Below are 26,173 nucleotides of genomic sequence, written 5' to 3' on the forward strand. Positions count from 1 at the left end.
CTGTGACTCATCATTTCGTGTTCATAATCTTAGCCTTGCCTTGGACTCATTTATCCCAGAGGGCTGTGAATGCTCAGTCTTTGAGTATATTCAAGGCTGAGATCGATAGACTTTTGGACTCTAGGGGAATCAAGGGATATGGAGATCGGGCGGGAAAGTGGAGTTGAGGTCGATGATCAGCCGTGATCTTATTGAATGGCGGAGCAGGCTCGAGGGGCCATATGGCCTACTCCTGCTCTTATTTCTTATGTTCTTATGTAGGCAGATTGAAAGACTGCCACCCTAGCTGTTCTCATCTTTCTGAGCTGGAGAAAATGTGTATCTTGGAAAGACTTTAGGAGGAAAAGGAAAGAAGAGAAATCAAATTACTTAATCAGGATCATATTGCTAATGTAAGCAAATTAGGCTGTATTTGAATATGCAGATTAGGTTAATTACAAAATAGACACTTTTGTGTAACTCCATTATCCTAAACAGCTGTTACATGAGTAAAGTACCAAGGGATTGCTTTGTGTAATTAATGAAATATATCTGCTGTCTTTTTTTGGTAGAAAGCTGTTTCTCTCGGTAGATGCAACAGACGATAACTACATGCCAAAAAAAATTCACGTGTATGGTGGCGATCGTGATAATTTAAAAAAGTTGAATGATCTCACAGTTGATGAGTAAGTATAGAAGACTACGGTGTCGGATGATATTCGCCCATCAAATTTAAAATTAAAAAAAACTTAATACCATTATAGTAAACACAGTTGCAATACCACTCAGAATCCCTGCTATAACACTCAAATCTTCTGTTTGCTTATGTGTTTATCTCTGTTAGAAAGTCTGTTGCAGTTATGTTTGCAATAGTGTTTTGAGTGTTATATTATCACAACCAGTGCATTTATCATGCAGTTGCTGTTCTTTTGATCTCGTCTCCTCCAGATGAGTATTTTCTTTATTTTTCCATTTTCCCGCTCCCCTTACTTCCCCATATCTCTTATTGTAGGATATTCCAGTCATGAAAGAACCTGAACTCCATCAAAGACCTTCATTCTTCATCTCTTCGCTTCCCATCTTTCGCCCCCTACCCCTAGGGATGTGCTTGAGGGAATTGACCAATGTGGGGCTTTTAAAACATTACTTTGCAAACTGAGTCAGCCTCTCCATCAATTTGATGCTATCTTTTTTCTGAATTAAAATGGATTTTAAAAGAAGAGATTGGAGTAGGCACTTGCTACCTCAGTGACGGTCTCTGCAGAATAAAATCTAGTGGCCAACTTTTCAATTTTAGTAACCTGACTTCCATTTTAGAACCCTTAAGCTTCTGGCAGTTTCAACTTTCTGGCTCACTCTCACTAGATGGTGGAAGTCAACTGGAGGCATAGAAGATAGGAGCAGGAGTAGGCCATTCGGCCCCTCGAGCCTGCTCCGCCATTCAATGAGATCATGACTGATCATCCAAATTCAGTACCCTGTTCCTGCCTTCTCCCCATATCCCTTGATCCCTTTAGCCTTAAGAAATATATCCAACTCCCTTGGGGACTATCTTATATTGATAGACTCTAGTTATGCTCTTTCCCACAAGTGGAAACACTACTTTATCAAAACCTTTCATAATTTTAAAGACCTCTATTAGGTCACCCCTCAGCCTTTTTTCAAGTGAAAAGAGACCCAGCCTGTTCATCCTTTCCAGGTGTATCCTCGTATTTACAATACTGAAACCCTGTTAACAGCTGGAGTGCTTTTTTTTTTTCCCCAGAACTTTAGTTGGTGACTTGTGTGTTCTGGAGGACATGATGGTTCACCTTCCTATAATTGAAGTCCGGATTATGGAATGCGTAGGTAAGTCATCCAGTTTAGTGAAGAGAGGAGAGTGATATTGACAGTGGCTAAGCACCTTCTCAAACGGGTGCAGTGGGTGATGAAGGGCTCTTGAACAGGGGAATAGGGACACGGTAATAAAATACTGTAAGTGCAACAACCTTCTAGCCTCCCTCACCCTGACTGGCCTTGGAGTGCAGAGAAGATTAAATGGTCAGTGTGATCCCGTGCAGATATGACATAATTCAGGGCTCTGACTTGGTGAATTTGTATGTGGCTCTCCATAGAATCCTTAGTGTGTCAGGCCTGGCTGTAGGATTCAGCTTAAATGGCACATCTGGGATCTGTGAGATCCAGTAGTGATCATTTGTGTCAATTCTTTTAGACCCATGTAACCCTGGGGGTAGGGGAAGAGAGTGAATTTTTAAAAAAGTTATGAACACAGTGCTCCCTGAATGTGTGGCAGAATGATTGGAGAAGAGACCGGTGGAGTAAAGGAAATTCAAGGGCTACTCGTGATAGGACCAGGTAATGTATACTGTGACACTAGTTACACAATTTGCTGCATTTAAGAGGCTAAAAAAAGAAAGTGCTCAAAAGCAGGAATAAACATTTTTTATATATATAAATCTGATTAGGAGTGGTAAAATGTGGATTTGTTCCCATACTAAATTCATGAGATATGTGTTGACTTAATAACATCACCTCCCCTTAGGTACCAGAGAGAGGGAGACTATGGCCTAGAAATTGGGTATAGCCCCGCTTGAGGCGTTAGAACTGGCGATGCGCAAAGTTTATAGCCAGACGAAACTTATCGCTGCCTGGCGTGATATTGGGTTGCATCGCCCCCAAAGGGGATTGAGGCGCTAAATCAGCCGTTGCACGGTGCTCTTAAGGCGCAAAAGGTCAGGCACTACTCAATATCGACGCGGACGGGCGCAGCGCAGGTGAACTCAATTACGGGAAAGCACGAGACCTACAGGTGCCGGCCAGCTCTTAAAGGGGCGGGTCAGTCAGACTGAGCGTAAACACCCAACGCCCTGTAGGCCTTAGATTCGGCGCTCGCCCTTGTCTGGCGTTAGAAACTTGTGCATTATGGAGAAGGTTAGGCAGAGAGCAGAGCACTTCAGCACTGAGGCTCTGGACCACTTGGTGGCTGCAGTTGAACACCGTCGAGAGGTCCTGTATCCGGATAATGGCAAGAGGCCAAATCAGAAGGCTTATCGACGATCTTGGAGGGAGGTTGCTGTGAGGGTGAATTCCAGCAGCATGGCGACCAGGACCCCTGTTCAGTGCAGGAAGAAATTCAACGACCTCACGCGGATCGCTAGGGTGAGTGATGGTTTACCAAACTTGTGCTTCCCTCCATCTGCAGCTGACTTCGGGCACCCTGCTGCAATGATGCGCCAATGGCCATCTTGTCAGTATGCACCCATGGCCCTTTCTGGCCACACACATGGACAGATGTCTCAAGGCCTCATGTAAGGGCTCTTGCACCATGGGGGGCATGCGATGAGGTCTCAAGGCCTCATGTAACAGAACCTCCCCTTCTTTCCCCTGTAGTCCAAGATGGCACAGATTAGAAAGGAGCAGCGTCGAACCGGTGGCGGACCTGCACAAGTGGCCACACTCACGGATCTGGAGGAGAGAGTGCACCAGATACTTGGAGGACGTCTGTCTGCTCCAGTGACCACTGCATCTGCCGACCCCATTACTGACAGCGAGGGTAAGACTCTCACCTTTCCACCTGTTGCCTTCCACTTGGTCCCCCCGCCAGCATGCATCCTCAGTGTGCAGCCATGTCAGAGCCTTGCCGCAATCTGGCATGCCTTTCAGCAAACCTGTCCTTTTGCTAAAGTCACTCTTCCACCTCCCACTTTCGGATGAAGCAGCACCAACTCGGGCTCAACGCGCTGAAGCTGCCAGTGCCAGTGCCACCGGAGGCGAGGACCAGGAGGAATCCGGACCAGCCGTTGCAGAATCCGGGGAGCGGAGACATCTGCAGACTGGGGATAGTAGTCCCCTGGAGGGGAGGGGGGGTGGCTCTGAGGATGAACCAGTTGCCGGACCAAGCGGCATGGAGCAACGCAGGGGGGATAGGCAAGTTCGGTCACCGTCTCCCCGCAGGGCAAGGCAGGTCGTCATGACTGCTGCACAGAGTGCAGATGAGGTCCGTCGCCCTCCAAACAAGCTCCCATTCCGATGCCAGTTGGTCAAAAGGCTTTTAGGTGTAGTGGTGCAAGTGCTTCAGACAGGGTTGAAGGTACCAAGTACTGTAAAGCTCAAATCCCAGAACTCCGCTCCACATTAGCTCGCCAACTCTCTCTAGCAGCGAGCGCAATGAGCAGGCCAAGTGGCAGAAGATTCTGCAGTAGAGCTGTCCCCTTTAAATAGCGCCCCCCTACTCCGAGAAGGGCCTGTTAGCCCTCCCTCGAACTGTCACTAATAGCGCTGGGCGCTAAGGCTCCGGGCGCCACCCAATATGCGCTCAGGCGCTCCTAAAAGGCGTTGCACACTGAAATGACGTCATGAGCTGCTTGCGCTCGCGGGCGCGCGCAAACACTTAGCGCAGGCGCTAAATGTATAGTCAATATCTGAGTTGGCGCTATCTTCATAGCGTCCGCCCCAACATAGCACTTCGCCCCAATTCTAGGTCTCTTTAGGCGCTCAGCGCCGGCGCTACCAACCCAATTTCTAGGCCTATATAACATGTAAACTAAAAGGCAAGACACACTCCTGTTCTTTCTAGCAGCTAGTTCAGAAGTGGCATTGACCGAGGCCTTGGAATAGATCACTTTGCTGCTCTGGATAGATTCGTGATTGGCGAGTTGAAAAACACAAGGGTGTTGTTCGCTCATGTAGGTTTGTGAGATCCATGAGATTCTCTCCCTTTCCCTTTCACAACCTGCACAAGTAGTACCGCTGCACAATAGTTCTCATCTAGTTGACAGGTTCTCCATAGCAGCAACAATGTGCGTTTATATAGCAATCATCGCACGGAGGAATGTCTCACTTGATGATGGGGAGATAGGGAGAAGGATTTTAACTTGGGGGCGTGTTGGATTACAGTCGAGGGGTTGGCAGGCTGGGATCGGAGGGGGACGGAGAGTTGGGGTGTGGGGGGGGGGGGGGTGGGTGGCGAAAGACTGGAGGAGGTTTCGGAGGCCAGGATGGGGGGTCGGGGCTGGGGATTGAAGGTGGATTGGGGTTGGGATTCAGATTTCTAACACTTTAGCCTCCCACCCAACCCAAATCCGCCTGTTTTTGGGGATAAAATTCCCTCCATGGTCACTGAGAAGGCATGGCAAAAGAGACAGGGTTTTAGATGTTTTTGAAGATGATGAATTTAAGTGACCTGGACAACCCATAGAATTAAATGGGTTGAGCAAATACTTCATTATCTGAATTAATAGAATACTCATGAAAGAGCTTGTATATCGAACTTATTAATACCAAGAACTGTACCAGTCAGCAAAACACTTCCCACCCCACCATCATCCTTCACCAGGAGGGGAAAAAGAAAAAGGTATTTCTCAGTTCCGATCAAGTGAGGTTCTCTTTCCTCAATTTGGACTTTAAGCCGCATGCATAAAGACTAGTTTCTTAGGCCCCAAAGATTGCCGCAATCCCACGCTAAATATGATTAAGTAGTTTCAGCTACTCCCTGCACCTAAAGAGTCACTGAAAAATAACTGTCCGACAATGTATTCTTCCACTGTGAAGCAGATGTCAGTGAACTGTACCTCCATGAGCGGGTGAAGTCTTTCTTTAATATTTTCCAACAGATGGAGGCATAGATGTCCGACTACATGGCCTCAAGATCAGATCTTCAAGGGAGAGAGACCTGGGATTAAACATTGATATGTTTCAAGCAACAAACCTAGTTCGTTATCCGCGTCTCGAGGGACATAATCCTGACATGCTGTATAGAAGAGCTGTGGTAATCCACAGGTATATATCTGCACTTTGGCTTCCTTCAAATCGGAATGTCGCTGGTGTGCAGTTTTTCTTGTGGTTAATATATTTTTACAGGTTATATTTTTTGTTAATAGTAGTAAATTTAGAAAAAGGCAGTAGTCCTGTTGGTGTAGATTTTGAAGCGATAGTGTTTGACCATACCTGCTTTGGAATGTAAGAAAGGCTTCACATTTCCCACTGTTAACTGGCTGGAAGGCATTTGAGGGACTATGCAAGGGCAGCATTAGAAGAGACCCAAGAGCAGGTTACCTCCTCACCTTGATCAGGGAATAAGGTGAGAATCTAATGAAGTAGGACAAAATAATGTATGTAATAGGGGTAGGTGAGTACTTTTTTTTTTTTTTTAAAGCCTATCTTTTGTATGGAGTAACTTGATTGGAGAGCTGACTGAGGTGGAGATATGTTGACATGTTGGTGGGTGCTCATCATTTAACAGATAAATGTGGTTTCCCCTCTTTTCCCTCAACCTTACTCCACTTTATCCAGTAGCTAGTTAAAAAGTGGCATTAACCCTGACGGACCCTTATTTACTGTGACTAATATTCTCTTTTTTTGGTCATAAATTTCATAATACACCTGTCTATATAATTAAAAGTCTTGTGTGTAGTATGCTTCCACAGGGCATCACACCTCAAATGTGTACGTCATACTTTTCTGATTGGTTCAAATAGCTACTATCTGTCCAACAGCAACTTTCATGAATATAGCATGTTTAATGTAGAAAAACATTCCAAGATGCTGCACAAAGGAGAAAGGTATTTGCTGCCTAACCTTTAAAGGAGGATTAGGAGAGGTGATCGATAAACTTGGTTGAAGAGATGTTCTTTGAGAAGGCTTTTAAAGGTGGAGAAGGAGGCTAAGAGGCAGATGGGATTGCAAGGCAGTTCCAAAGTGTAGGGATGAGGTAGCTGAAGGTCTGCCACTGAAAAGTGGAGCAGAGAAGGAAGGAGGCGCAGGAGGCCAGAGTCAGAAAACCAGAGAGCATGGGAGAAAAGAAAAGAAAGACTTGCATTGATATAGCATCGTTCACGACCGCTGGACATCTCAAAGCGCTTTACAGCCAATGAAGTACTTTTGAAGTGGAATCACTGTTGTAATGTGGGAGGTGATGAAAGGGTGATAAAAGTTGCAAAGGTTGGGTGGGGTAAGGCCACAGAGATTTGCACATAAGGGCAAGAATTTAAAATTTGATCTAGTAGGTGGGAGACATTGGAGGTCAGAGAAGGTGGGGGAGATGGCGAGTGTGGGACAGGATGCAAGCAGCTGGGTTTTGGATGATTTGGAGGTTTTAGATGGTGGAGGTCAGGAAGCTAGCAAGGGTGTTGGAGAAGCCGTGTCTAGAGGTGACAAACTTGGGGATAAGGGTATAACAGTTTTAGCGTCAGTTGGCGTGGGGTAAGAGCAAAGCTGAGCAATGTTGTCATGGTAGAAGTAAGGAATCTTGATCTTTTATAGGATTTGGGGTTTGAGCTCAGTATATATTGAGTTAGGTCACAGATCAGCCATGATCTCATTGAATGGTGGAACAGGCTCGAGGGGCTAAATGGCCTACTCCTGTTCCTATGAGCAAATCAGTATGATTAACTTGACACCCTCCCAGCTCGCTCACCAATTCATTCGCTTAACTCCTTCCTCTAGGTCTCCTTGAGTCATGACACCACTGTTGACCTGCTTAACCGCTCTATCACTTCTCCCATTTGACACCTCGTCCCCACCAAGTTTTCATTAGACATTCCCCCATTGACATTTATTGTTGAATAATTTCGAAGGATCACGCCACTGTGAGCTACATATTTTTTATACACATTAATTTCAAATTATTTACATTTTTCACCTTCATACGGCATAACTACTGACCAAATTCCTCATGTAGTTTACCTGTAATCTAGGCTGATACTTCAGCATGATACTGAGGGAGTGCTGCATTGTTGGATGTGCTGTCTTTTAAATAAGACATTAAACGGAAGCCCTGAATGTCAGTTCAGGTAGATGTTAAAAATCATTATAATTATTTCAAAAACAGCAGGCCAACTGTACAGGCCAGCATTTATCCTACAACCAACACCAATGTAATGCAAATCTCTGTCTTTGAAGATCAACTTTCAAATTAAGAGGCTATAGAGAATTAAATTAGGAAGAATGCTGGCCATTAAAAGAGGTCATTATGAAGAAAAGATTTAAATACGATTTAGCAAGAATGGATCATTCTTGCTGTTGGCTGAGAGTATATGGACATGCCCAGGTAAGGGTTTCAGTAAGAATTGAAATAGCAGCTCAAGACTGAATAGGAATTAAATTGATGTACATAGATTGGATAGAATGATAATGAAGACTATGCTCTGTAACTTTGATTATGCTTGAGCTTTTAATTAAAAAAAAAAAAAAAACCTCAAGTATAATAACATAACAATCTGTTATTTCCATGTTAATTGCATTCTTTTGTTACCCAGATTCCTTAAGCTCCTGGACAGTCTTATTCACTATCTAGTGCCAGCCTGGGACCACACAGTTGGGTCATTTGGCCACTTGAAGGTGAGTCATCCAGTCAAGGGAATGCAAGCCAAGTGTATGCAACCTGTCTTCGTAATTTAACCCTTTAAGTTCTGGTATAGTTTTGGTGAATCTGCGCTGTACCCCCTTCCAAGGCCATTATGTCTTTCCTGAGGTTCGCTGCCCAAAACTGAACGCAGTGCTCCAGATGGGATCTGACCAAACCGTTAACTTGTCGATATCTTGTCTGGAATGCAGTACTCTGCATTGCAGCACGAGGCGTTGGCAAGTCAACAGTTTGAAGCGTGTTAAGAGCAGTCGCCTTCTCCAATACCATATGTAAAGGTTACATGAGCGTTCCAGTTACTTTGCACATATCACATGTTGCTGGCACGAGCAGAGCTTTGTGGTTTATCTTAGGATTTATCCACCACTGAGGTAGTGATTGCCAAGAACAGCCCTTTTCAAACCTCCAGGCCCACAAAATTCAAACAGGACAAACTAGCAAATAAGGAATATAAGTACAAATAGGACACAGTTGTCAGGGCTGGATTACCAGGCTCAGAGGTTGTATGTGGTCCGAAGGTTGTAGGTTGGACTTGCTATGCAACACCAACCTTAGTTACAGTAAAGAAAGAGTTTGCATTTATAAAGTGCCTTATCACATCCTCAGGACATCCAAATGTACTTTGCAAGCAATGAGTTAATTTTGAAGTGTAATTACTGTTATGTAGGCAAACGTGGCAACCCATTTGCCTACACCAAGGTCCCAGAAACAGCAAATGAGAGAAAGACCAGATAATGGGCCGTATCTTGCGACCCCTACGGGTGCGTACGAGGTGTATACGTGCCCGTAGGTGCCGTGCAAATTCCAGGTTTAGGCATGCGAAGCGGAGCGCTAAAACCCGGAACTTGAGATCTGTCAAAAATCATCTTGACAGATCGCAAGTTCCGGGTTTTAGCGCATTGCCTTCTGTGCAGATCCTCCGCATCCCCGGGAGTAGGGCCTCTGCGGGTAGAATTGTGCTATTTGCCCAACTTCCGCCTGCTGAATGCCTGTGAAATTCTTAGTCTGGTAAAAGCAGGCGTAAGGCCTGCTTTTACCAGCATAAGAGTTTTAAAAAATAGAAAAATAAAATGTTATCACTCATTTATACATTAAAGACCCTGTCCAATAAGGTAAGTTTATTTTTTAGCCCTGTTTTAAAACATATACAGTTTTTTGTTTTTTTAATTAAATTTTTGTTTAAAATATTTAATTAAATGGCATTTTAAATGTAATTAAAAAATGTTTATTTCATGTGTTCGTGTATTTTTTAAGTGATCCCCATTCATACTTATGGGAGTTCCGTACGTACGGAACTCCCATAAGTATGAATGGGAATTCCATTCTTTTATTGGTTGGGCCGACGCACGTGACCCCAGGGGCGCTTGCGAACCGCCTGTGCCCCTGGGATATGTGGGCTTCTGCCTGCGCGGACCCAGAGAGGCCCAGGATCGCAAGTCTCCATACCTCCCGGGCCACCAGGTAAATGCGTCTCCAATCGCAAATTTTGGGCCAATATGTTTTTGATGGAGGAGGAATGTTGATCAGTATACCAGGAGAGTTTCTGCTCTTTGAATAGCAACATTGGATCATTTACTCCAGTGTGTCTACTTAATTCACTGTTGCAGCATGTGGTTACATACAGGTTTTATGTGACCATTTGTTGCAACACTGAGTGAAATAGACACACTGGAGTAACATAGTTGAGGAGATTTTTTTGCAGTACGTCAGCTTAGTATCTGTCTGCTTTTGTTCCCTTTTTTAGAATGATTGATTATGAACACACTTCTTTTTAAGCCTTTACCCTCATCCCATTTTCCCTGAACAATGTTAATTGCCTTTCAAGGTTGTCTGTTCCACTTGATGTTGGCTGAAATAACTGTACCCATAGTGCTTACAGAGCACTGGATAAATACTCTCTCCAGTCTGCTGTCACTGCAGCCCTCCCTCCCTCATTTCAAAATGATATGTTTCACTTCTACTCCTTTCCTGTACAGACTCCACACAAGCCATCGGATGCAGTCCTTTTTTCCTGGGCTCTGGCAGCCACCTTTTGTAACCGACTTTTAAATAGAGTGTGTCATGGGTTGATTTGCTTTGGGAGAAAGGGAATTCAATTTCTTTAGTCCCTTCTCTACCTGTGGGGAAGGATTTTCTCACTGCTTAGTGCTATGTCAGCAAATCCTGTGCCATTTTAAACAAAAAGCAGCCAAACCAAACGCAGGAAGTGCCCTACCATCTTGCTAAAGATAACGGCCTGGATTTTGTGTTCATAATAACGGCGAGGCGAACGGCGCTCGCTGTTATCACGGAGTAAATTGGACAGCAACTTCTGGCATCTGCACAGGCGCACTTAAACACGGAAATCCGGAAGTTGCTGTCGGAGAGACCCTGCTCCTCCACGTGGTGCGCTGTACCAGTCCTCGCCGATAAGACTCAGCACCGAAAGACATGCAGTGGCGTGAACTTGTTCCACACTAAAGATGTCATAAAAAGTTAAGAGCAGGTGCATTCCTCTTGGTGAATTTTTAACTGCGTGATAATTGATCATTACTGCCAAACAACCGCTCTGGCCCGGAAGATTTAATTTTACCATTGTGGAGTCTCGTTCCTTCAGAGGTTAATTAATGTTGGAGATTTTTTTTTTAATGTATATTTTTTTACTCTTTCTGTCTCTGTCTCTTTTATCTCTCCCTCTCTCTTACTCCCATCTGTCTTTCCCAATTTTTATTCCGCTTTCTGTAGATTATTTAAATCTAATTTATACTTCTTGCTTTATATTCCCTGGATTAGTGTTTTAGTGAGGATTCTTCAATCTGATTGGTTGAAGAGCCTCGTGGTTCCTTGTCCTGCTCACAGATGCCCTGTAGAGGGCGCCGCACTGGCTCAGACACCGGACTAGAGCAAGTCTCCACTCTGAAGCCCGCAAAAGCTTGTGGGCTGCTGTCAGCGAGGTGAACAGCGAGTGCCTTTCCTTTGCCGCTGACCGCAAAATCCGGGCCAAGAGATTGATGCCAGTGCTTTTTTTTGTGTTCCAGCACATCAAACAGTTCCTTCTGCTGTCAAAACGGCGTACAGCTCTCATTACACAATGCCTCAAGGATTCAGAAACCAACAAACCCAACTTCATGCCAAAACTCTACATCAATCGGCGAGTAGCCATGGAGCATCGGAATAACCCCTCCCCTGATCCCTCTTGTAAGAATGCTGTGTTTACACAGGTATGTCTGTTCAAAGTAATCCAGAACATTTCACTTGAGTACAAGGATTTTGACAATCTAGAATCTTGTTAGCTGTTGGCCAATTGTGGCAGTCAGCTTGATGGTTTATCTTTAAGGTCTTTTCTGAGTTTCCACCCAGTAACTCATTGAGTAAAGGCACCAGCTGATGTGGTACTGAAACATAGATCAGGAAGGTCCCAAGTTCAGTCCCTGGAATGGTCTGAGTTAGTTGATCTTGGATGGGGGGTGGTACAATTGGGCTTAACGCCCAATCAGTGGGTAGGCTGCTCCTCCATTGCATTAACCCCATCTTGCTTGCATGGAGGACACATTAATATTAGTATGTGGCCATAGAATAGTGATCACCACTGAATCAGCAAGAGTAACATAAAATAGCATTAGATTAACTAAAGGGAAAAATTCCCTTTTAAATTCTCAGAATTTCTAATGCAGTGGAGGTGTCTTGTACCACTGGCCAACCAAGACATTGAGTGCCTGTTCCTCTTGGGAGGGCCATCTCTCGAATATTAGCCATGCTTCCCCTGTGGACTGTCTCTCCCCAACATTATGCATCATTCTTCCTGCAATACTGATGCGGATAAGTATAAATGTTGGTTCCTTTCTGCTCATGGGGTTGGGGGGAGTGGGGAGGGATTCAAAGGGGAACCGAGTTGATGCTATGCAAACTGGGAGACTCGTGTTCATAAGAGTACTGACCCTGAAAGTTTCAATTAGTAGCATGCGGGTTGTTGGTGATTAGGCAGACTCTACAAGGGTGTTGATGGACAGTGGGATTTGGGAGTGAGCATGGGTACTTCATATGTCGGAACTCACAGCACGGACAACACAGAGACATTGTTTGTGCCAAAAAGGCAACAGACAAGTGAGTCATTTAAATTGTATGGGTTGCACACTTCTCTTGCTCATTAAATATGTTTCTGCTTTGTATTGCTGACCTGGTGGTTGTGGAGGTGGCACTCACTGTTCCAGCTACCTCCCTCCACTGTGTCCTCGATATGACATGAGATGGTCTCTTCAGGTGCCAAACAATACTGCCCACCCGGCTTTCATCTCCATCCATCTCGGCGTCAAAAGAAGTTGGAGGCTCCTCTTCCTGAAGATCTCCATCAGTTTCAGTTCATCTCTGCTGAATGTGCCTTTAAGCTGCTGCAAGACTTAAAATCCTGTAGCAGCAAGTCAGTTTACATCCCCACAGTCGACCACCCAAACAGACAGGTCACCAGCTAGAGCCTGTGCAAAATATGCAACTGGGGTTAACGGCATGGCCCTCGGGTAAGTGGAAGTGCATGTCTGCTGCACTTCCACAAAGGGTTGGGAGCAGTGGGAGATCAAGGTTGTAATCTTGTGCAATCTCTTTCTATTAAATAAAATATAATTCAGGCGGCAGTATGGTTCTTTATGGAAATCTACTGATTCAAACAGCATGAAATATGTTAACAATTGAATTGATTTTGATTTCATATTTTTTAATCTATTTTAAATCCACTCATGAAATCCAGGTGAAATTGAGTACAAGCTATTCAGACTACATTAAATGTCAATGTTTTACATTTTTGTTTTACAGATGTTTGAAGGTCTGAAGCCTTCGGACAAATGCGAGAAACCCTTGGATTACAGGTAGTGTTTAGAAAACGATAAATGATGTGGGTGATGTCTTGTATGGGAGATTACAAAATTTAAATGTGGGCTTGGGGGTTTTCTGATGGTCAGCATAGAAACAGTACTTAATCACTCCAGGGCACCTCTGGCTTATTTGTTGTAATACGCACTAGAATCACAAACCATATAAATATTTTTGGGGTACTTTAAGGTCAAGCTTTGTCTCGTAATTCAAAATTGCAGCTGTTTACATGAACTTTTGTTTAATTTATTAAAGTAATATGGCCCATCCCTCCCTTTCATTTTATTTCTCTTGATTGTGCCCACACCAACTTGGATACACTACAAGTCCTGAGGTAGCTTTGTCAGTTCTGCTCTAACGGGGGGTGACTTACTTTTGCTTACTGCTTTGAAACCCATTTTTTTTATTGAAAGATGCTAAAGGCTTGCAACCAAATGAATTGTCCATTACTGTATCAGCAGGCTGTGGAATGGAGTATTAGGATATGGGCTCCCCTTGCTCTTTCTTCCCTCCTTGCCCCCCTCTCTTTCACTGGGTTTCCATATTGGTCTACTGTTAAATGGAAGCAAGAACAGGAGGGTAATAAAACTGGAATTGCAGCCACTTTGGGCTATTGCACATCTCTGAGCAACCAGCTGAAGAGCAGCTTTGTCAAATAACTTAGCTGTAAAAGGAGAGAGACTGAAATAACCCACAAAACAACAGTGGGAGGAAAAAAACTGGGCTGAAATGCCTATTTTACTTTTAGGGAGAAAAATTGAATCGCTAACTTCGCCGGGGTGCTACTTTTAGCGCCCCAAAAAAATGAGCACCCCCGCGGCTGAAATTCACTGGTAGCGCCCCAAGAGGGAAGCGGGGTGCTACTGGAAGCGCGCTGAGAGTAAATATCGCGGCGCTATGTGCCGCTGCGGCACGTCGCGCCACGGTACTGCAGGCCTTCCACCCCTTCTTAAAGGGGGGGGCCTAGCGCAGCGCGACCCAGGGCCCAGCTGGGCCACCAGGGATCAGAGTGCCGGCAAAGAGCCCGGCACTCGAGAAGTGCCGGGCTCACGGAGTGCAGCCGGCACTCCGCGGGGGGGCTGCAGAGGAGGCCGGGGACGGCAGAGGGGGCAGGTGCTGGCAGGCGGCCAACAACAAAAATAGCCTCCCAGCACCTCCCCTTTAATTTGCGCCGCCCCTGCCACAGATAGACCCCCTGACCCCTTCGGACATGGCGTCCGGCGGTAAGTCAGAGGGAGCTACCGAAGATAGCGGGCGGGGCGCTGCGCACGGCAATGAAGTCATTGCTGGCGGCGCAGCGCCGTGGGGTGCCAACAGTTACTGCCGCTGAATTTCGCAGGAAGTGTTGACGGCGCCGCACCCAGGTGCTAGTTGCTGTGCGCCCTGTGGCGCTGCAAAGCTGGCAATGACGTAATCGCCGTGCGCAGGGTCCCGGCTGCGCTCTTCAGCAGCTCTTAGGGCACTAACGGGAGGCGCAAAGCAACCGAATTTTTAGGGCTTGGGGAAAATTCGGTTGGTTGCGCCACCCATTAGCGCCTAAAGAGGTCGAGAAGTGGGGTGCTAACTAACTCTTCCCAAATTGAGCGGACATTTAGCGCCGGCGCTAAACCGTAGCGCCCGCTCACCGGCGCACGCAGATCATGACGTAATTTCAGTGTGCTACGCCCTTGGGGCACCTTGGACCGGAAATTCAGTGGCGCCCCCCTCCGTTCCGCCTGTCGCTACCAACGACAGGTTACCTGGAACGTTTCCCAGGTTCTGGGGGGCGCTATTTAAAGGGGACTCTTCCTGGATTATCAGTGGTAGCCATTTTTGGACCGCACGTATGTGTGTGTGTGTGTGTGTGAGACAGACGGCATAACTTGCAGTGCGCACTTACTATGGGGGCTGCATTGGATGGGAACGTCGTCCTTCTCAATCATATTGACAGGGCATAGAGATGCAGGAATAGAGTGGCAGGCATGGCCAGACGGAGGAGGGCCAACAGACGTCGGCACGAGACCTTACGCTGCCAGGGTTTCCCGCCAACAGTTTTCAAATATCAACATGTCGGAGGAGCAGTGTTTCCGAAGGCTGCGCTTCAGTAAGGAGGTGGTCACTGAGCTCTGCAACCTGCTTCAGCCAGATCTGCGGCCTCAACTAAGGTGCAGGACATCTCTGTCGGTGGCTGTGAAGTTCACTGTGGCTCTAAACTTCTATGCCAGCGGCTCCTTTCAGGCCGCTGCTGGGGACATTGCCAACATCTCACAGTTCGCGGTGCATTGCTGCATCCGTCAAGTGACTAATGCCCTCTTTAAAAGGAGACGGCAGTACATCTCCTTCCCAATGACCCCGGACAAGCAGCAAGAGCGCGCAGAGGGCTTTGCAAGGATAGCGGGCTTCCCCATGGTGCAGGCCGCCATTGACTGCACGCATGTGGCTTTGCGGGCGCCTCCAGAGAATACGGAGGATTTCCGCAACCGAAAGGGGTTCCATTCTTTGAATGTGCAGCTGGTCTGTGACCACCGACAGCTGATACTCGCTGTCAATGCCCACTTTCCAGGTAGCAGCCACGATGCCTTCATCCTGCGCCAGACTTCTGTGGCAGACCTTTTCGAAGCCCCGGCTCACCCAGGAGGCTGGCTTCTCGGGGACAAGGGCTATCCTCTGTGCCCCTGGCTGCTGACCCCGCTCCGTTCGCCCAGCACCCCTGCTGAAGAACGATACGACGAGAGCCATCAAGCGACCAGGAACATCATTGAGCACACAATCGGTGTGCTGAAGCAACGGTTCCGCTGTCTGGACCATTCCGGAGGAGCCCTTCAGTACTCACCTGAGCGAGTCTCCCACTTCGTGGTTGTGTGTTGCATGCTGCATAACCTGGCAATCCTCAGGACCCAGCCAATGCCACCAGACACTGAAGCACCAGCAGAGGAGGAGGGAGGAGCACAAACTGCAAGGGCCGTTCTAGGCCCCTCTGAGGGAATACTTTCCGCCATTCCAAGAACATGAATGCAACCGTTCTGCTACCCCTAAGCCGGTCAAGGCAACAATTTGTGCAAAGAACAGACATGGACATTGTGAATTAATAAACTTCTTTATTTAGCAAACTGTGTATCCTTCCCGCATGACAAAGCAATGGAAACAAACACCAAAACAAACAGACTGCCACATAACTGGCTCTCTCACCCTGGAACAATGCCCAAAACATAACTGGCTCTCACACCCTGGAGACAATGTCCAAAACATAACCAACATTCAGACCAGCATCCTCGGCCTTGAATGAAAGAAATAACATAATTTAGCAACAACACCTACTTTTTGCCCCTCGATGGTGATCTGCTTCCCTTGCGGAATTGCCCCCTTCCCACCCTGCAGCTCCTCCGTAATGGGACCCCAGTGGCTACAGCAAAGCTGGGGGAGGCCTGCTGACTGTCCGAAACTGAGACCGCAGATGCCCTTGAGGGACGGCCTGGACCAGCTCTGGGCCTGGAGGGCCCGGCTGCTGACTGCTCCAACTCTGCATGGGCGGCAGCAGTCTGTCCTACAGGTGGTGGCAGCTGCAGTGGAGAAGTGCCAGTGGTGGCATCAGGAATGCTGTCATCCTGAGAGCGGACAGCAGCTCCCTGGTCGGCCGACACACTGGCACTCTGACGGGGCAGCACCGCAGCATGCGCAGCAATCGGCTGGTGCACAGATTGTTGGCCTGCTGTGGCGCGGCGAGGGCCCCGGGGAGTCCTGCCCAATCCAGCGAGGGTGGCAGCAGTCAGTGCTCGCGTGGCCTCGATCTGCGTCTGCATGAGACCAGCCACTGACTGCGTGGCAGCACTCAGCACTTGCGTGGCAGGTGCCAGTGCTGCGCCGAAGTCCTGGACAATCCTTGCCAATGCTGCGCCGAAGTCCTGCACGCACCTTGCCTGTGCTGCGCCGAAGTCCTGGACACTCCTTGCCAGTGTCTCAATGGAATCAGGCATGAGCTCAGTGTGCCTCTGCCCAGCCTGGGCACTTATTTCTGCGAGGGCACGCACCTCTTCTGCGTTCTGTGCAGCAGCACTCGCGGCCCGACTCGCCCTCCGGGGAGACGGCCCCTGAGCCCTCTCGCGTTGCTGCAGGCCGCTGGGTCCTGGAGCTGCATCCTCCTCAGACCATTCCCCTCCAGGGAAGGCGTCTCCCCAGTCTGGACATGGGCTGGCTCGCCTGAGGGTGGCACGGATGGTCCGGCTTCCTCCTCCTCGGCGCCTCCAGAGTCACTCGCACTGGCAGCTTGAGGGCCCGCCTCCTGAGCTGGTGATGCAGCATCTGAAAGCAGGGAGGTTCAAGAGTGGCTTTAGCGAAAGGACAGGGTGGCAGCAAGGGATGCATGAGTGCTGCAATGCTCTGAGTTGACTTCGAGAGTGAAAAAGCATGCTGGTGTGGGGAACAAGTGGAAGGAGAGAGGTCAAAAAGGTGATAAACTTACCATTGCTGTCCACAATGGGGTCGGCATCTCCAGAGGCGACGGGGCCAATCATCCGGCTTGCCACAATCCGATGGATTCGCTCCTCCAGGTCTGTGAGGGTCTGCAGGTGAGGCCGGCCTCCTCCGGTCCGATGCTGTTGCCTTCTATTATGGGCCCGCTTGGCCTGCAAGAGAGAGGACGGGATGTGAGGAAACCTGCAGCCCTGATCTGGGATGACATGCCTCCCATGGTCCAGGAGCCCTTACATTATGCACAGAGCTGAATGTGCGTGTGTGTTTCCAGAAAGGGCCATGGGTGCTGGATGACAGCTGGCCATTGGGGCTTTGCACACCCTCTGGCCATAAAGTGAGGTCCAGATGGAGGGATGAAGATGATTCTGAAAAAGGCACTCACCCTGATGACCCGAGTGAGGTCGTTGAACTTCTTCCTGCATTGCACAGGAGTCCTGGGAACCATGCTGCTGGAGGTGACTCTGTTGGAAACCTCCCTCCAAGCCCTGCGATAGTCGCTGTGCTGAGGCCTCCTGCCATTCTCTGGGTAGAGTACAGATCACCTGCGCTCCACCGCGCCAACCAGAGCATCCAATGCCCCCTCGCTGAAGCGCTGCGCTCTCTCCCTGGCCCTCTCCATGTTCAGGCAGTTGTCGACGCCACAGGTAGGTTACCGCCGAGTTTGAGTCCTCCGATGCACAGGGTGCGGCTGGAGATGATGATCGATCCGCCCCTTTTAAGAGCTGTCCGGCGCCAGCGTGTCTGGCCACTCGATAATTGACAGCACCTGCGCTGCGCCCGCCCGCGGAGATATTGCATCGCGCCGCCGGGTTAGCGCCTTAAGACTGTCGTGCAGCGCCTGATTTAGCGCCGCAATCACTTCAGGGGCGCAGGTACCCAATATCGCTGGAGGTGGCGATAATTTGCACCTAGCGCCAAACTTTGCGCAACGCCAATACTAGCGCCCCAAACGGGGTGATACCAAATTTCTCTCCCTATGGGTCTGGTTTGCGATTTCCGGTTTCATCCATTGTAAATGGATCTCTGCATCCAATATAATTGGACTACATTTTATTGCATTGATGATTATTTAACAGTTTGATTTTTGAATACGGCTACTAATAATGTTGAGTTTAACTGATTAGGCTTATGTGCTATTGGGCAAAGTAGCTCATCTTTTTAGCCCTAATAACAAACTAATAGAGACAGTGCCTCTTTCCCTTTGCTGACTTTTCCAGTCCTGATTCTGAAATCGGAACTCTACTCAAGAATAACCGTGTACCATTGTAATGTAATGTTTTTTACCTGAAGGTGGCCAGCACGCTATGACCAGTGGTGGGAATGTAAATTTATCTCTGAAGGAATTATCGACCAAGGTAAGGTTTGTTCAGCTTGAAAAGTTAACTTGTCTGTTCTCTCCACAGATGCTGACTCACCTACAGAAGAACACAAGAATTAGGAGCAGGAGTAGGCCATACGGCCCCTTGAGCCTGCTCCGCCATTCAGTAAGCTCATGGCTGATCTTCGACCTCGGCTCCACTTTCTTGCCCGATCTCCATATCCCTTGATCTCCCCTGAGTCCAAAAATCTATCTATCTCCGCATCCACAGCCCTCTGGGGCAGAGAATTCCATATATTCCCAACCCTCTGAGTGAAGAAATTCCTCCTCATCTCAGTCTTAAATGGCCGACCCCTTATCCTGAGACTATGCCCCCTAGTTCTAGACACTCCAGCCCGGGGAAACAACCTCTCAGCATCCACCCTGTCAATCCCCCTCAGAATGTTACTGTGTATGTTTCAATGAGATCACCTCTCATTCTTCTAAACTCCAGAGAGTATAGGCTGAGATTTTCCAGTCATTTCTGTTTTTTTATTTCAGATTTGCAGCACCTGCTGTTTTATTTTTTAACTTTATAAATGTTATTCTAAAGATTTTATATCCTTATTTATATACTGTATACGAGATAAGAGATGAGTCACAGTGAGCTGCATAGAAATTAAAGGATACCCAATAATGATTACAAGGCAGTAATCTTACTGAGCAGTTTGGATGATAACATAAGCTATGAATGAACTGCAGAACAATGCGTCGTGTGTCTCCCTGTGTATTTTTTCTTTAATGATTTATACGCTGCTGTAAGCATAGCTTTATTTCATGTTTGGTCCCTTTGTAACTGTGTCATAGCGGACATTAGTGAGCAGTTCTCTATAGCTAATGCATTATTATGTCCTCACGGAATGATTAACAATTGTGATCCAATCCCTAAGTAGCGATCTGCAGTTGATACTGGAAAATAGGAGTGTCATTATATAAACTGTATTATAACTAATTCTGATTGATGTTGTAATCTATGAGGGTAATTATTTAACATTCGGAAGACTTTTTAAACAGCCCAACTTTTTAAACCAACAGGTGGTGGATTCCGAGACAGCCTCTCTGACATCTCTGAAGAGCTTTGCCCAAGTTCTGCGGACAGTCCTGTGTCTTTGCCCTTTTTTGTAAGGACATCCAATCAGGTATGTTAAAAATGTGACTGGAGAAAGTGATTGGAGTCTTTTTTTCTTCAGGTTTTTCTTCCCTTGAAGGCATTGACTTGTATTGGAGTGTGGTTCAGCAACCCTCTAATATCTCTATCATATGGTACAAAATTGGCAATTTCACTTGAGATTGCAGAATATGATGGGGTAGAAAATGCGGGGGGGGAAATATCTCAAATGGTGCAGTACATGGTGGTCTTCTCATGTTGGGGCTGAGGGACTTTGCTGGAGTAGAATACTGAGGGCTTTACTCTGCATGCTATACCTGACCTGGAAATGTTTTATTCTGAGACCTGGGGCAGGATTTTCTTTGGGCCGTGGAGACGGGTTGGCGGCATGTGGGGGGGGGGGTTAAAATCCCAAAATCGGGGGGCACGAACCCATCCCGCACCCAACCCGCCTCCATGCCAGTTTCAAAGGAGGTGGGTACCCGCCCAGCACTGGGACCCACCTCCCCGAGGTGGGAAGGGGATTAGTGCCAATTAACTGCCAGTTAACAGGCAGTTTTTAGCCTAATCCCTATTTTTAATGTTGAAGTGTGGGATTCCCGACGGCTCCAAACCACGCCAAGTTAGAGGAGGTGGTCCGTTGAGATGTCCGGTGTTCAGGTGAGGGATGGGTGCATGAGTGCAAAGGTAACTGTGTTTGGTGTGTGTAAAGTGTTTAAAGAAGTTTTACATACCTTTACTTACCTTTACAGCCTTCCTTCCTTCAGGTCTCGGGAGTCCCTCATCTCACTGGCACAGAAAGCAGAATGGCTGCGAGCTGTCAAAAATTGCAGCATTCAGCTTTCTGTTCTGGGGAGATCTCTAAATCAGCCTGAGAGGAAGGAATTAACCTGGAGTACAGATTGTCAGTGTTCGACAGCTTCAAAAGGTCTTGACAGATGAAATATCAATCTGTGATGTCACCTGTTGCCGGGTGGCCCTTAATTGGCCTGCTGAGCCCACTGGGCGGGCTCAACAAGGTCAATCAAGTCAAAATCACGTGGGTTGGCTAGAACTCGATGGAGGCGGGACTACAACCCCGTAAGTTGTAGTCCCGCCTTCTACCCGACTCCTCAATGACAATCCAGCCCCTGATGTTCAAAATGGGTGTTTCATTCCCCACCATTAAGTGTCACTTTGCCTCTTTGGTAGCACAGTCACCTCTAAGTTAGGGGTTATGGATTAAAACCCCACTCCAGGACTTCAGGGTAAAATCCAGGCTGATTCTTTAGTGCAATGCTGAGGGGGTGCTGCATTGTCAGAGGTGCTGTCGTTTAGATGAGATGTAAAAGATCCTACTGCAGTTTTTTGAAGAAGAATAAGGAATACTTAGTGTCCTGGTCAACATTTATCTCTGTCAACACTGCCAAAATAGATTAACTGGTTGTTAATTTCCTTGCTGTTTATGGGACCTTGCTGTACACAAATTGTCTGCTGAATTTTCCCACTTCAAAAATTAATTGGCTGTGAAGTACTTTGTTTGGTCCGGAGGTTGGGAAAGGCACTCTGCAACTGAAAGTTCTTTCTTCAGCATACTTTGGCTTGAGTACAAAATTCACACAAAAAAAAAATCACAAAATATGAAAAAAATTGAGCTGTAACAGTGATGCCCCCTTGAGCCCTACTGTGTGCATTGATAGGGGCTTTGCTGCGTAAAATCAAAGTAGCTGGAAAAGTTCACTTTAGAGATCGCCCACACAATTGCATCTCAGGAATTGCCTGATGTGGTGACCAGAACTGCATGCAATTCTCTATCTGTGGCCTAACGACTGTTTCTTCTCCTTGCCGCAGGGTAACAGCACCGGGGAAGCACGAGACATGTACGTTCCTAGCCCATCCGGCAAAGAATTTGGGAAGTACGAGTGGATAGGCCAGCTGATGGGGGCTGCGTTGCGAGGACGAGAGCTTTTGGTAATCATTTCCCTTTTTGTATTTTGTATGTTAACCCTTTGGCATTTTATCAGATGATTTTGAGACATACTGTAGCCATTGCCATGTGTTTGGAGTAGTAAAACATGAGTTTTTAAGTGTGCCATTCTGCAGACATTGCAGAGGGGACGAGGAGCGGGGAGCAAAGAGAACAAAGAAATTCAAGGATAGTAAAAAGCCATTAAACCCAATGCCTGTCCCATTTTAATTGATCACAAGCCCATGTATCCATTTTCACCATGCCTCTCAATTTTTTCTTCTCTAGATATGTATTTAGTTGACTACAGTATTTAGCCCATTTATATCATTCTTTTCTGCAGCCTTCTCTGGCAATTTATTCCAGAAATGGTGTTTCCCTTTCTTGCTCCTAATTTTTAACTTGTCTCTTAGTATTTGAACTCTTGGCTATAGTGAATAACTTTCTCCGATCAATATCCCCGTCCTCTTTATAACCTCAAACTTCAATGATGCCAACTTAGCATCTCCGCATAGACCGAGAGGAGACCAGGCACTTCCACACCTACTGAAAGGCAAAAATTCAAGGGTCACTCTTTACATTTCCTTGAGGCTAACATAACAACATTCATAGAATCATAGAAATTTACAGCATGGAAGGAGGCCATTTCGGCCCATCGTGTCCACGCCGGCCGACAAAGAGCTATCCAGCCTAATCCCACTTTCCAGCACTTGGTCCGTAGCCTTGTAGGTAACGGCACTTCAAGTGCACCCAAGTACTTTTTAAATGTGATGAGGGTTTCTGCCTCTACCACCCTTTCAGACAGTGAGTTCCAGACCCCCACCACCCTCTGGGTGAAGAAATTTCCCCTCTAAACCCCCTACCAATTACTTTAAATCTATGCCCCCTGGTTGTTGACCCCTCTGCTAAGGGAAATAGGTCCCTCCTATCCACTCTATCTAGGCCCCTCATAATTTTATACACCTCAATAAGGTCTCCCCTCAGCCTCCTCTGTTCCAAAAAAACCCAATCTTTCCTCGTATCTAAAATTCTTCAGTCCAGGCAACATCCTCGTAAATCTCTGTACCCTCTCTAGTGCAATCACATCTTTCCTGTAATGTGGTGACCAGAACTGCATGCAGTGCTCTAGCTGTGGCCTAACTAGTGTTTTATACAGTTCAACCAGCTCTTGCCTTTATTAGCCGAGGCATAGAATACAAGTATTCCATATGCCGCCTTAACCACCTTATCTACTTGGCCTGCTACCTTCAGGGATCTGTGGACTTGCACTCCAAGGTCCCTTTGTTCCTCTACACTTCTCAGTGTCCTACCATTTAATGTGTATTCCCTTGCCTTGTTAGCCCTCCCCAAATGCAATACCTCACACTTCTCTGGATTGAATTCTATTTGCCACTGTTCTATGATTCTATGATTTTACCATTCAGCTTCCTAGATTCTGCTTTGCAGCAAAGGCACATTATGGCAATTGATGTAAGATTTTAAGAAACTGGCATTTTAATTATAAAGCTATGCTTATCTTTCCTATTTACTACTTTTCCTTTTACTCATTTCAGCTTTGTTGGTGTCCTGTATCATGGGTTTTAGCCGTTCACCTTAGTTTGTGAACTTCAAAAACAATGTATGTTACCTAGGTGTACTTGCATTGCCCCCTCTTGATTACCCCCATCCCAAATTATTCAGCTCAAAAGGCTTCTTTAAAATCTTGTAAATTTAGAGAGTCTACAATTTTTGCTTAAGTAAGAATAATTGTGTTACATTTCCAAGAGCAGGACACGAAAGGTAGTCCAGTAGTTTAGTGGAAATGCGTGTTCAGATATGGGTTGTCCTACGCTTTCATAATTCTTCCACATTGGGTGTTTCCATTTTCTTGTTAGCTTTCTGAATGGGAAGAATTGAGGTACCCATGATCCCTTCCTGCTCCCACCTCCTCCCTGAACAAAGAAAAATGGGGAAGCAGTATCAATAAGTTGTCAGCTCAAAGCTACACTGGTAGAAGGCTAACATTGGGTCACCTGACTGCCCTCTTAACTGGGAGTTAAATATACCAAAGTGGGATAAGATATAATAGATAATCAAGGGGCTATAGGGAGCGGGGGGGAACTTAAAACAATCACTATTACTAGAGAAAAAGTACTCGGCAAACTTGCGGGACTAAAGGTGAACAAGTCCCCTGGACCTGATGGCCTGCTTCCTAGGGTCTTAAAAGAAGTGGCTACAGAGATAGTGGATGCATTGGTTGTAATCTACCAAAATTCCCTGGATTCTGGAGAGGTCTCAGCGGATTGGAAAACCGCAAATGTAACACCTATTCAAGAAAGGAGGGAGACAGAAAGCCTAACATCTGTCATTAGGAAAATGCTAGAGTCCATTATTAAGGAAGTAGTAGCAGGACATTTAGAAAATCATAATACAGTCAAGCAGAGTCCGCATGGTTTTATGAAAGGGAAATCATGTTTGACAACTTTGCTAGAGTTCTTTGAGGATGTAACGAGCAAGGTGGATAAAGGGGAACCAGTAGGTGTAGTGTATTTGGATTTCTAGAAGGCATTCGATAAGATGCCACATAAAAGGTTACTGCACAAGAGAAGAGCTCATGGGGTTGGGGATAATATATTAGCATGGACAGGGGATTGGTTAACTAACAGAAAACAGAGAGTCGGGATAAATGGGTCATTTTCAGGTTGGCAAACTGTAACTAGTGGGGTGCCACAGGGATCAGTGCTGGGGCCTCCGTTGTTTACAATCTATATTAATGACTTGGATGAAGGGACCGAGTGTAATGTAGCCAGATTTGCTGCTGATACAAAGATATTTGGGAAAGCAAGTTGTGAAGAGGACACAAAGAATCTGCATATCTGAGATATAGATAGGTTAAGTGAGTGGGCAAATATTTGGCAGATAGAGTATAATGTGGGAAAATGTGAGGTTATCCACTTTGGTAGGAAGAAAAGCAAAATATTATTTAAATGGAGAGAGACTACAGAATGCTGCGGTAAAGAGGGATCTGGGGATCCTCATACATGAAACACAAAAAGTTAGCATGCAGGTACAGCAAGTAATTAGGAAGGCAAATGGAATGTTGGCCTTTATTGCAAAGGGAATGGAGTATAAAAGTAGGGAAGTCTTCCTACAACTGTACAGGGCGTTGGTGAGACCACACCTGGAGTACTGCGTACAGATTTGGTCTCTCTTTATTTAAGGAGGGCTATACTTGCATTGGAGGCAGTTCAGAGAAGGTTCACTAGGTTGATTCTTGCGACGAAGAGGTTGTCTCATGAAGAAAGGTTGAGCAGGTTGGACCTATACTCATTGGAGTTTAGAAGAATGAGAGATGATCTTATTGAAACATATAAGATTCTGAGGGGGCTTGACAGGGTAGATACAGGGACGATGTTTCCCCTCGTGGGGGAATCTAGAACTAGGGGGCATAGTTTCAGAATAAGGGGGCACCCTTTTAAAACCGAGATGAGGAGGAATTTCTTCTGAGGGTCATGAATCTTTGGAATTCTCTTCTCCAGAGAGCTGTGGCGGCTGGGTCATTGAATATATTTAAGGTGGGGATAGACAGATTTTTGAACGATAAGGGAGTCGAGGGTTATGGGGAGCGGGCAGGAAAGTGGAGACCAGATCAGCCATGATCTTAGTGAATGGTGGAGCAGGCTTGAGGGGCCAAATGGCCTACTCCTGCTCTTATTTCTTATGTTCTTTTAAAATGCTCCTGCTGATGCTGCTGCTGATGCAGCTGGAGTGTGTTCCTGCTGTTTTGACTTGGTCTTGAGAAAATAAATATGCACAAATCCATCTTTATCTTAAGTAGCATATGCTAGGCTAATGAAAACTATGTGTATGTTTGCCAGGTGCTGGCTCTTCCTGGAATTGTATGGAAACAACTAGCAGGGGAGGAGGTGAAATGGTCCAAGGACTTTCCTGCAGTGGACTCTGTCCTGGTGAGTTGTACCCTGTATATATTTTGTAAGTAGACCTACACACACTCTTAACCACTGTGCAGACAATATACTGAGTGCAGTCTGTTAGAAGCTTGCTTGTTTGAAGATAATTGTTATTGCTACAAGATTCTGCTGCAGTCCACAACATCCACTGCAGTTCAGTGGTTCTAAATATGTGTGGATT

At 46.5% G+C, this 26,173-nt stretch overlaps 1 protein-coding gene across 3 annotated transcripts in view; it reads left to right on the plus strand.

Annotated features, from left to right (window-relative positions):
* hectd3 (HECT domain containing 3) overlaps nucleotides 1-26,173 on the plus strand; it is a 57,637-nt gene that overhangs the window by 12,098 nt on the left and 19,366 nt on the right. For all 3 annotated transcript variants that reach the window (XR_015077707.1, XM_085983121.1, XM_085983120.1), the window contains exons 7-16: nucleotides 552-665; nucleotides 1,745-1,827; nucleotides 5,592-5,757; nucleotides 8,235-8,316; nucleotides 11,359-11,541; nucleotides 13,127-13,179; nucleotides 18,923-18,987; nucleotides 20,025-20,128; nucleotides 21,928-22,047; nucleotides 25,900-25,989. Coding sequence is in view for 2 of the 3 variants with exons in the window: in XM_085983121.1 (XP_085839247.1) it covers nucleotides 552-665; nucleotides 1,745-1,827; nucleotides 5,592-5,757; nucleotides 8,235-8,316; nucleotides 11,359-11,541; nucleotides 13,127-13,179; nucleotides 18,923-18,987; nucleotides 20,025-20,128; nucleotides 21,928-22,047; nucleotides 25,900-25,989 (1,060 nt within the window). In the remaining variant the exon portion in view is untranslated. The remainder of the gene's footprint in view (nucleotides 1-551; nucleotides 666-1,744; nucleotides 1,828-5,591; nucleotides 5,758-8,234; nucleotides 8,317-11,358; nucleotides 11,542-13,126; nucleotides 13,180-18,922; nucleotides 18,988-20,024; nucleotides 20,129-21,927; nucleotides 22,048-25,899; nucleotides 25,990-26,173) is intronic.

The sequence above is a fragment of the Somniosus microcephalus genome, chromosome 3 (assembly GCF_052327205.1).
Source record: "Somniosus microcephalus isolate GS21.2 chromosome 3, FLI_Smic_1.0, whole genome shotgun sequence".
Classification (NCBI taxonomy): domain Eukaryota; kingdom Metazoa; phylum Chordata; class Chondrichthyes; order Squaliformes; family Somniosidae; genus Somniosus; species Somniosus microcephalus.